At 34.1% G+C, this 12633-nt stretch overlaps 1 protein-coding gene across 6 annotated transcripts in view; it reads left to right on the forward strand.

Moving 5' to 3' along the window:
• The first annotated feature begins 372 nt into the window (after positions 1 to 372).
• LOC125067188 (peripheral plasma membrane protein CASK) overlaps positions 373 to 12633 on the forward strand; it is a 272403-nt gene continuing 260142 nt past the window's right edge. For all 6 annotated transcript variants that reach the window (XM_047675623.1, XM_047675625.1, XM_047675628.1 and 3 more), the window contains exons 1-11: positions 373 to 832; positions 1630 to 1742; positions 2295 to 2400; positions 2660 to 2737; positions 4264 to 4445; positions 5637 to 5705; positions 6511 to 6686; positions 7349 to 7471; positions 7903 to 8077; positions 8512 to 8633; positions 9904 to 10083. In XM_047675623.1, coding sequence (XP_047531579.1) covers positions 774 to 832; positions 1630 to 1742; positions 2295 to 2400; positions 2660 to 2737; positions 4264 to 4445; positions 5637 to 5705; positions 6511 to 6686; positions 7349 to 7471; positions 7903 to 8077; positions 8512 to 8633; positions 9904 to 10083 — 1383 coding nt within the window. In that variant the 5' untranslated portion in view covers positions 373 to 773. The remainder of the gene's footprint in view (positions 833 to 1629; positions 1743 to 2294; positions 2401 to 2659; positions 2738 to 4263; positions 4446 to 5636; positions 5706 to 6510; positions 6687 to 7348; positions 7472 to 7902; positions 8078 to 8511; positions 8634 to 9903; positions 10084 to 12633) is intronic.

A 12633-nucleotide genomic window follows, 5' to 3' on the forward strand; every position in this document is an offset into this window, starting at 1 on the left:
TTGTCGGTGTAAATTATAAAGCATCGAAGCTTTTGTTGTAATGAGTACATTGCGCATGCTTAGTAAAACGACTACCAACTCGAGCTTTTAAAATAACCCATTCCTAATAAGTTAAATCAGATTATTGCTTTTTTGTACTGCTAATATAATATTAAAAAAAAGATAAGTTGAGTGTATAGCATATATAGTAGATAATATAATTATAAAAATGTAGAATGTCAACTCAAAACGATGTAAATGGTAAAACATTTATTACAATGAATATTCTATTTTTCTGATATGGCAACACAATATTGAAATGCCAGGTTCAAACTTCAATCCATACAGTTGAAGCTTGCAACCCTTGGTAAATGTCAAAAGTAAATAGAAAATAAGAGATGGGAAATTATTTTACGATGATTTAACTTTTTATTCTAATATTAATTAGTGTGCACGTAATTTTAATAATCTTTTACTGTATATCTTCAACGTCGATGTTTTTATTGTGATAAAACGTATTTACAAGTTTTGGAAAAAATGAGCGAATAAACGCAGTTTTTCACCTTTTTATAATGCACAATTTGCGTCTAATCACCGTTTATTGTACTAATTTTGTAACTAATGCACCAGATAATTAAATCCAGTATAATTTAGTGTTTATTATAAAGTTAGAACTTGTAATATTTAGATAAATTGACCCTGGGCGTAACCTTTTAACTTTCGGGGTTGAGGCGACGCGAATATGATATTTTACGCGTTTTTCTGAAATATAGTGTATTGTGTTAGTGGTAAAAATGGCTGAAGACGAGGTCCTGTTCGATGATGTGTATGAGCTATGTGAAATTATTGGCAAGTAAGTAGTAGTTAAGACTCCTTCTCATATATCATCGAATCACCTTAAATAATTTGTTTACAACCCAATTATATACTTACATACCTTTTAATAATCATAAAGCTCTATTTAAAATAATCAAAACATATTTCTTATAAGAATCCTTTTTTATATTTTAATGCATTTTCAATTTCAATAACAAATTAAAACAATTATAAGGTAAGTAACAGAAAAATATTTTAAAACTAAATTAATAAAATATAGGCCATAATTGATTTACCAACATAATATCAACACAAACCATTTAGGTCATATTCCAAAATAAGAATGTCAAATTCTAATAAGATTTTGATTTCAAGTAAAAAAAAACTAAATAAGATATATATCAAATAGTAACATTGAAAACAATTTAATAATACAGTAGTTGTTAAATACTTTGTCCTGACTATTTCATAATCTAAATAATTAAGTTATTCCTCCTTGAAAATAAAGTTTACCTTTCTTTTACCTTAAAAGGAAAAGGTAAATTAAAATCGAATTATAATAAGTGCCTACTGTTATAGGGTAACTTTGCTTAAAATATTATAATATATAGTATTAAACATATAGTTTTCAGTGAATTATACTATTTAATGTAAAATTTATCATACAAAATAAGTTCAACATTACAAACAGTGTTGATAACAAATAACCCCTACTACTATTGAATTCTTATGGAATTGTTAATATGAGTTGAAAATCACCTTCCAATTATATTGTTTCTTTATCCTTTATTTGTGTATCTGTGGTAATAACAATAAGTAATTGTTTTTAATAAGGGGACCATTCAGCCTTGTTCGTCGATGTGTGCACCGGCAAACAGGACAGCAGTTTGCTGTGAAGATTGTGGATGTAGCTCGTTTTACAGCTAGTCCTGGATTAAGCACCGCTGGTAATTTGATTGAACATTTTAATCTTAACAAATCAATTTCTTTAACTAATATACCTATCTCTTTCTTAAGGTAGATTGTTTTATTGGAATATTAAAGAAGGGACATATAATATAGATTCTTGTAATCTTCTTTATTTCTTCTCTATTTATTTAATTATTAAAAGTTAAGTTATTTCTTAGCAATACTTATTATATAGCAATAACTAAATTATACTTGTTTGAATAGTTGCTTTTCTTAATGGAATCCAAAATTTTTACAAACAGTAACATACATTAAACTGTTATGTAAATTTTGAAACATCATTATTAAAAAGTACTAATAAATATTTTTACTAGGATGTTATTCATTTCTAATAATATACTTAACTTTAAGTTAAAAAAATAATTATTTAAATCAGTAATTAAGTAACTTATAACTTTTTATTATAATAGCATATTAGACAATAAATTTAAAAAGTAAAATATGAGTATCACAGTATAGAACAATTTAACAGCACTAACCTAATATTTTTATATGGTAATAATGTAATATTTTATTTATTTCTCTTACAGACTTAAAAAGAGAAGCTACAATATGCCACATGCTCAAACATCCTCACATTGTGGAACTTCTAGAGACCTACAGTTCCGAGGGGATGCTGTATATGGTTTTCGAATAGTAAGTTCAATATTTACTGTGGAAACTTATAATTCATCATTTATTATTAAATGGAAGAAATATATTATTATAACATATAACTATTTTAGAAATTAAGAAAATAATAATATCGAATATCAGTGCAAAGTTAAAACATGATTATTTAACATGGAATATATTTGATTTTCTTATAAACAATGTCAAATTGAAGCTACGTTTACTTCATTAGTTTTAAAAGAGTAAACCATTAAATTACTTAATGTGTATTTTTTTATTACAGTATGGATGGATCTGATTTATGTTTTGAAGTGGTTCGTCGGGCCACAGCTGGATTTGTCTACAGTGAAGCCGTAGCATGGTATGAATTATGATTATTTAAACCTTAAATAATTTAACTGAAAAAAACTATGTTCAACATTAAATAGAATTATTGAAAACTTACAATATATTTGTATAGTTTATTTATATCAGAAATGGACTAACACAGTTATGGCATCTGTGTGTGTTACCTTTTGCACATATTTTAGTGGTGTCACAACTTTGAATATAAATTATATTAGGCAACTTGAATGCCCTATAGGCTTATTGTATTATCGTTTTCTGAAGAATTCGTTCTCCTATGCAGCCTAGTTATAACGAAAGTTTGTGTAAGGCTTCCTCGACACTTTAATAAGATAAAACAGATTTTGTATTGCTAGCTCAGACTGACTACCACTTGTTTGTAAGTAAAACGAAGTAAATAGCATTTATTTTTTCTAATGATTTCAGTTCAACTCTGTCAATTTTTAAGCCAAATGGATAATCTATTTGAAAGAATATTGACTATCACTAGGTTACATTCAGTCGATATATTTCTAAAGTGTATCATAAAAAGAAACTAAGCAATTATCTAGTTCATTTTATATTTTTAAATTGGCCTTTTAATATATATAAAACTAATGTCAAAAAGTCATTACTAAGTGAGGTATATTCATAGAAAATACATAATCATGACAAGTTTATATTAATGAGATAAAAGCATGAACTCAGTATATGCTGAGTTACAGCATATAAATTTAATTGTAGTTGATTGTTAAAGACTTCTAATAAAAACGGTGGAAAGTATTAAGTAGGTACTGATTTTATTGGCGGTTCTTCTACTTACGTTTAACTACACTACTAAATTTTCAACGATTAAGGCGCTATCTGCTTGTGACAAGTTTATCTTATATAATTGTCAGATTAAAATATTATAATTATTTACTTTGTATTTAAATTATTTTATTAATTAGATTAGGGAGAGAGAGAAATGTTGTCTTACAGGTTCCTTAGAATAATTTTGTACAAAGTTTAGAACGATAGTGGCGACATCTGAAATATGTAACCAATACAAAAGTATTGTGGAACGATAGTGGCGCCAGCAAAAATTGTGATTTTTATTTAAATGTATGATTGTTAAATTTAAATACGATATCCCAAATACGAAGTGCCTATCAAATTTTAAAAGATCATACGGCATCTCCCATACTGTTTTGAAACCTTAGTTTGTATAGTGGTTGTTTACGCTAACGGCTTACGGTTTAATTTGCCATGAATTTTGGATAAAACATCCTTACTTCTGAGGTCGTAATAAATAGATAACCAAATGTATGTTATTAACTATTACATTAATAGTAATCACTACAGTATGTTAGATTGATTGAAAGTATATTTTATGGTCTGGAGGCTATCCCCAACCATAGGGTTTTTAAAGCGGGTCAGTAGTTCCTAAATAAAGACAGCTTTATGCTCCGAAGGTTGTCCCCGACCAGTGCATTTTCATATCCGACCGGTAGCTCCTGAGATTATAATATTAGCATAGCTATGTAACATATATGAAGTGAGACGATATATGTCCGTTTCCAGTCACTACATGCGTCAGATCCTGGAGGCGCTCCGCTACTGCCACGAGAACGACATCGTGCACCGCGACGTGCGGCCGCACTGCGTGCTGCTGGCGGGCCGCGACAACTGCGCGCCCGTCAAGCTCGGCGGGTTCGGCGTCGCCGCGCAGCTGCCCACGCCCACCGCGCACCGCGCGCCGCCCGGTGAGCGCTCGCGTCAGAATGCGGCCTGGCTGCTGCCGGACGGATCACGCTTGTCGAGGCGACGCCTGAAGCGTTATCCGTACCATGGTGTAAACGTGTCTGTTCTGACCACAGATTTAGTATAGATACCGCATGTTTATTGAATAGTATGAAAACCGAGCGTGTCATGTATTTGTACCTCCGATGACGTCACACCAGCCATACCTGAACATCGTAATAATTGATTTGATGATGACGGTGACGAGTCAAGTTTGTGCATAGAAAAAAAATCTGTCACCCTTGGTCCATGGTACTGGACGGCTTGTCGAATCAAATCTTTTTAACCGGAGTTTCTGAAACACTGTTCCGAGTCAGATTTACTGATTTGGTAATATTCAAAATGTTCACTTCACTGGTCGCCCATTGCGTCATCGGCTGCCACTGACCAATGACGATTCATTCAGAAAAAAGCAGATTAGTTAATTTGAATTTGATCAGGCTTTCAAAAACCAGATATAAGTATAAACTACCGGGTATGACCACTGAAAGTTAATCACATAAAGGTTTATTGCTTAGTGGTAGAATATTTTCTGGGCTATCACTATTTTTGCCGTAAGATTTCCTATACAGGTGGTAGACCTTTGTACAAGCCAGCCTGGGTATCACTGGTAGGTACTGGTTGGCTACTTCCTTCACCGTTGTTTTATCATCGACTCTTTGTAACGTTATTATGTTACTGGAAGTATGGTTGAGCCAGTGTGATCATTGAAGCAAAATACGTATAGATCCTTGTCTCCTGAGTTTTAATTTTTAGATGCGTTTTCTGTATACGGAGTCGCCATCGCAATTTTGACACATTATAATTCTGATTGACATGCTGTCATTATCTTGGTCTGTGTATGTGTATGTATGAGTTAATATATGTATATTTGTTAGTATATAAGTATCTATGAAAGTAACGTTATTATTTCAAATCATTTCCAGTCATCAGTTCCAGATAAGTATTAAGATCGTTGTGTTTCTACCTGTCTACCTCATCTATATGATTGATATATCTACTAGATAGTTATGATTTATAGTTATAAATATACTGTATATATAGCTGTAATCATGTCGATGGTGATAATTTTAATATTATTGTATATAAAAATATATAAAATGTTGATGAGTATTCCATTTGTGAAGCTATTGACATAGTTAAATTGTGCACAGAACTGGTGATGGACAATCGACCACTAGTGGGTCCTATGGGCCAAGCATATCTCAAATCAGATGAGTATGGTAAGACTTCCGCGGCGAAGCAAATTGTGCCCTAACTGCATGTATATAATGTGCAATTTTCATCGGCACAAGTTTCACTCATCATCACAAACTAGGTGTCTCATAAAACAGACATGACTAGTGTAATCACGTTAATTTTACACTATATTAATTATGCATTAGCACATTCACTGAACACTGTGCTCGTGATAATGTTAAATGTGACCTTTGTTCTAAATTTAAATTTTTTTTTTTTTTGTAATATTTGGATTTAACTCCCATTTTGGTCGACTGGTTGTGCCACGTGTGCAACATGTGGCATATTATGCAACATTAGTTATACTTAGAAACAAAATACAGTAGACAGCTTTTCACAAGTACGAGCCTTTTATAAATATTACCGAAAGTTTTTCAATTTCGGCTACAGCTAAACTAGTCTATGATGAGAAGTGTGAGTTAACTCCAAATATTTAATTTTTTTTAACACTAAATTTGTCGTCATTGGCTTATATTTAATTAAAAAAAAAAATACAAAAACTAAAACGTCAAATAAATAAATGTGTTCCGTTTAATAGCTCAAGTACAAAGCTAAATAAACATATGTATTGTTATAATTGTGATTGTTTATGTCATTCTTAGATCTGTGTATTTAACGCATAGGGTTCTTATGTAACCTGAATAATATTCATTTAAAAATATATATATATAATGGCACTAATCGCTTACCACCCAATTTAAATTCTCATTTTATTTATTTTACACGCATTCGTTTTAAACTAAAGGTGACACTTGCAAGCCGAGAGTATATATTTATTAATTTGTACAGGTCGCATTGGGACTCCGCACTACATGGCGCCGGAAGTAGTTTCGAGTCAATTGTACGGGAAACCAGTGGATGTATGGGCAGCTGGAATTTTACTGCACGTTTTGCTCGTGGGCTACTTGCCATTCACTGGGACGAGGGAGCGGCTGTTTGAAGCTATTTGTCGCGGCAGATTACGCGTAAGTGGTATTTAAGATGTTAATTATATTCTTTGAAAATGTATACAATAAGTCAAATCATGACTTAAGATCTAAGACAGTTTTCTACACGTTGGTTACGATACCTTTTCGTTGCTCTAGTTACAGTTAATAAGGTTGCGAATCATGAGCTCGATAGTTCGATCCGAGTTGGACTAGTTAATTCTATTTAATTCCTCTTTCAAGTATTGTTAAATCGCCGTTCGGAGTTAGAAATTTATTGGTCTTTGGTAATTTGGCAAGGAAGTTCCACCAGACGATAGTCGAAACCATCGATTCCTCAGTTTTATCGGTCTGTTTACATGATGGAGAAGTAATGTAAATTTTTGACACATAAAACGCTTAAATTATTTAACATATATTAATATAAAACTATAAAAACAAACACTTCCTTCACGTGTTTAAAAACAAAATATGTGAAAACAGTTTTATCGGACTGATCAAATGATAGATAAGTAATGTTAATTGTTTTCGCATAAAACGCTTAGGTTATTCGTCTACATCTTCTACTATAAAACTATAAAAAATCACTTTTTTCACGCGTTTAATAAACAAAATATGTGAAAGTTACTAAAATTTTAATAAAAAAGGTGTAAATATAGCTAAGTGAAAATTTAGCCTATTAATGATGATTTTCGTCGTAGTTCGATGCGCCTCTTTGGGACGACATAAGTGATGCTGCCAAAGATCTGGTGCAGCGCATGCTGACGGTCGACCACACACAAAGAATTAATATACAAGAAGTTCTAAACCACCGATGGATCAGGGTATATTTTTTTAAATATATTTTTCCAAATATATGTACGTGTACTATATACATTTTTGTGGGGGTTTCAAAATTTGCTCGTAAAATGTTTAGGGCCTTGGTATTTGGGGTGTGTGCGAGCCCGTCTGGGTAGGTACCACCACCTCATCAAATATTCTACCGCCAAGAAGCAATACTTTGTATTGCTGTGTTCCTGTAAACATTTGTTACACAGCCAGGCACGAGGGTCACAATAAATAATTGCTTTGAAAAAAGTTCCTCCGAAACATTAGTCGGTGATGTCAAGAATGATCTAATATTTCTTACGGTCCCAATGTCTGTTGGCGGTGGGAACCACTTACCATCATGTGGCCCATTTTCCCGTCCACCTACCTTTTTCATAATATAAGTTCGTTCCAGTATGTACTTGTAAGACATCTTGTAACGATTAAGGATCGCGACAAGCAGAACCGCATTCACCTGTCGGGCACGGTGGAGGAGCTGAAGAAGTTCAACAGCCGGCGGCGGCTGCGCGCCGCGACGCTGGCGGCCGCGTCCGTGGACGACGACGACGACGACGAGCAGCCCGCGCGCCGCCAGGTGCTCGTGGAGGAGGCCAACGCGGCGGGTGAGACTCTAAAATATCGCTTACTAGAAAATAATGACTCCATTCTAGAGGGTCAAACTAAAAAATATTTTTAAATTAATGAACGAATATACTTTTATTTTCTTTACTACAACAAAAAAAAGGTTATATATTTAAGACAATACGTGTGGTTTTAATTTTGTCCTGCGATTTTTAGTTATAATTCTGCAGCAATTTAAAAAAAATATGTTATTTACACTAAAAATATAACAAAAATGTTCAAATGTTAGTGATTTTGTTTTCGGTCAATATTTAATTAAGTGTGCGTTATGTAATATTTATGTATAGATGCACTGTCATCGCGTCTGATTAGAATAACCGTATAATTTACTAGAGATAAATTTTAATCGTCTGAGTTTAATTATATTTAAAATAAATCGAATTAATTTCTGAAACATAATTTCTCTTTGTTCCAGCTGTTAACCTTATAGTAGAATCGCTAGATGATGTAGCGGTCCTTCAAGATGGACCACCATTTATGGACCCGGACCTGTTCCACAGCGTGTTGGATGATCTGCAATTACGATCTTTACTAGAAGTTTGTATAATTTAGATATTTTGTATATTAATATTTTTTTTTTATATAACTATAATATAGTACTAGGAAAATCAGGCAAAAATTGTTCTGCCTGTGTATACCAATGGTCATTTCGATTGACTGAACAGTAACGAGAATAATATGCTCCAACGTCATCTAGTGGCGAGTTATAGCAAATTTAATAGCATAAAAGCAAAAAATAATAATACATACAGTTGCTAATTGTTTTTCATGTATTATGTCAAAACTAATTAAAAAATATAGTAAGAATATTAATCATATTTATATATAGTAACCGTCATGAGAAGCTATAAATTTTGTAAACAAGTGTTCAGGAGTTCACAACATTTGGACCAAAAAAAAAAATGAATTTGTTTAAAATTTAATAAATTATTAAGTAACAAATATTAATTAACATATATTATTTAAGAATAATTATTCGTCAGATTCATAAGTAAAATTAACAAACGATCCGCGATGTATGCAAAGCAATGAAACAAACTCGTACGCATTCGAAACTCGAATGACGCGTTTATTTCAAAATGGCGTCCCGATAGTTTACAATCCCTGCGATGGATGCGTTCCGGTACCAAAAAACACAAACGATAGCGCTTTGCGTCGTTAAAATATGATCCGACTAAATTAAATAGGTTGTTACTTTCATATAACCCGTCTATATTTCATGTCGATTGAATATGGTCAATTTATTATTATCTCGCAGTATAAAATGTTTACTTAGTAAAAGATGTTTGTTTACATAATTTATAGCTTCTCGTGACGGGTACTATATATATACTCATTCTACATTCAAAAAACTACACTTTGTGCTGCTGAATTGCGGAGCCAGAGTTATTACAATAGATAACAAGAGACATATCATTGTTTCCATGGCCGGCGGTGTTAGACTTATTATTATTTCTTACACTGCTAATAACCATGGCTCGTGACAACAATTTACTACCAGATGGTCCATATGCTCGACTTCCTTTTAACTAGTAAAACATAAGTTACCACACCACCACAAGCCGTCCGACCGTGCGCGCCCGAAGCTTTTGCAAGGCACAAAGTTGACGCGTTAATTTAGTTAATAGCGGTAATTAACTAGAAAATATTTTTTATAATGGTCAAGTATGGCTAGGTTGACGTCATCGTAGGTACAAAGCAGATGACAATCTCAGTTTTCATACTATCTAATGATAATGTGGTATTGAAGCTACTCCAAATCAGTGAGTATAAAGTGTAGTCGTAGTCTAACGGAGTGGCCCCGCAGGTGTACGACCGCATCGCGTGCACGGTGGTGGTGACGAGCGGGCGCGCGCCGGCGGCGGAGGGCCGCGCGCGCGCGCGCGCCGCGCTCGAGGCGGCCGCGCGCCTGCGCTCCGGCGCCGCGCCCGCCAGCGCCGCCGCCGTGCACGACCTGCGCCGCCTGCTCGCCGCGCCGCATGTCAAGGTCAGTTGCGGCCCTGCACTTACGCGCCTCTACCTGTCTGTAAAATCTTATTCGGCAACACACCGGCGCATCTTCTACTAAATTGGCTCGCCAATTAGATAAGCCGCAGAGTCCAAAATTGTACGTGGGAGATATTAAAAATGCCTTCGACTCCTTAGCACTGAAACTCAAATAGACTAGATGACTGATTTTTTTTCCTATTTATTTATTTCCTAAAAACGTATTACGCGTGTCCCTCACGGGAGAATGTTGGGCTCGCCGGTGCCCAGGACGCCAAGCACCCTAAAATCCATTGGTATTCCATGGGTATTTACTCACTAAAATCCAGCGGTACCCTCTCCGTCTTTTCGGCGGGCGCCACGGGATCGCCTTCGCATACCGTGACGTCCTGATGATCGACTCGCCTATACGGGCCACCAATTCCTAGGGGTATTTCCCGGAGAACTCCCTAGTTCCAGCTCCGCCTATTAAGGCGGCGGACAAGGTGCGCATTGCGTTCTTTTCTCTACCCCGGTCGTTTTCGCCAGAAGGTTCTTTAAATTCTTTAGGTTTATATTACGTGAAAACAAAAGAATTCATTCGCTGCGACATAATTAGCTAGCCTGTTCTTATTAATTGTCTGTATTGAACTTTATTATTTTTATTAGTACTTCTCTGCGGCATTTGTTCCATTTCATCTAATATATATTTTTTTATTTCAATAATACTACTTTACGGTGTCTCTAAATGATTTACATATTTAAAAATATACGGAACGATGTTTCATAACGAAACGAACCGAAGAAAGTAAAATGTAGACTAAAAATGGACCCATAATATATGAGCAGTTAAAGCGGAAGGAATGATAAGGCTTTATTATCCTGGCCTCGCAATAAAATGTATAAATATGAGAATGGATAACGACACGCATTTTAAGGCGCTGTTAAAAATGTTACATTGTAATGGTTAGCCGTGGTCGTAACGAGCATTTTGTATTTAAATTATGGTCAAGGAAATTTACGCGGTTTCATAAATAAATTCAATATTCACGCTAGGGGATTTTTAGGTAAGAGTGTTCTCTCTAACAACTTCGGTCTTATTCGGAAAGATGGCGCTGTTTGTATCTTTCATGTTTCCTTCTAACTAGATTTCAAAGGTGATTTTAAAGTTTTCTTTAATAATACTTATTTTGGGTATCGTGTATTTTTTTTTTTAATTCTTGTAATTTTAAACAAATTTGCTCTTGGAGTTACTGCTTTGAGTGAAAATTATTATTTATATTTGGAAATGAGGTGTGTCGGTCTGTTTATTTTGACGATAAAACCTTAGCATATATTCGCTTATAACTTCAGCTTATTTATTTAAATTTTAGTATTTAATTACATTTTCTTAATTTAAAAAAGAAGACGGGTACTGTATTTTGTCAATACGTCATAGGAATGGAAGATTCCTACATAAGTAATTTGTTTACTAAGATATCGACCGTGTGCATCTGTGTGGGGTCTGGCATTATTTTGCATTGCAGTAAAATTTTCGCGTATTAATCCCTTGTAAGGTACCACGTGAGTTTCTAAAACCTCTGTTATATGGCGTTGTGTACACACTAATCGGTGAACAATATGGAGGTCCATTGTTCTTTAGTCCAATTAAGATGTTCACGCGCAAATCTTAAACGACTTTGTCTGTGAGCAGCAGACGGCTTTGGATCATTTGCTGGAGGTAAGAGGGTGACTGCTGCTTCCTTCATTTTTATTCGTGCATACACGTTTATTACACGTAATTCATTCAACTCTGTTTTGATGTTTACTGATGTGGGGATACGATTTCGTAGGCAAGTTGAAATAATAAATCGATCCTCGAGCGGGTGGTTGCTCGAGTTCTTCCGGTACCGGGTCTTCTTTTGTAAGAATCTGTCTCTACAAACCTTCGGTATACTTTAGAAACCATGGACTGGTTTAAATTTAATTATTAGCAATCGTTTGTTGATCCAAGCCTACCGCATCAATGCCACAATTTGAGCGGCTTGTTCGGACGAAGTATCCATATTTCTGGTGGCTTGTTGAGCTTAAAACAATAATGAAAATCGAAAAAAAATATATATCAAATTTTACTCTAATATCACAAGAATTTGACACTAGGCATACATTTTATTTTCCCGGCTATAATTTTCTTTTACTGCAGTTCTATTTTTTTTTAAATGGACAGCTCCGATACTTTCATTAGTTTAATTTAAAAAGTTTTCATAGTTATCAAAAATATTATTATCAAAAGTAATCCTGAACTTTGATGCAGTTAATGAGTTCGTCAACTTATAATGGTGTCAAATAAATGAAATGTATATAAATAGTCTGGTTTATCATTAATGTGTCATTTAGTGCGCTAATAAATGTTTGCTCTAAACTTTATACGTATTATTACAAATACTCCCAAACACGTATTTGAAATGAGATCTTGACCAATATACACAAGTATTTAAATTCAAGCTAAGAACAAGCTTACACAATGTGCCGTAGCTAACATTATTATTAATGACCGCCACTCGTAGGACCCTCATAATTTATCCTTACAAAC

Source organism: Vanessa atalanta, chromosome 11 (assembly GCF_905147765.1).
Source record: "Vanessa atalanta chromosome 11, ilVanAtal1.2, whole genome shotgun sequence".
Taxonomy (NCBI): domain Eukaryota; kingdom Metazoa; phylum Arthropoda; class Insecta; order Lepidoptera; family Nymphalidae; genus Vanessa; species Vanessa atalanta.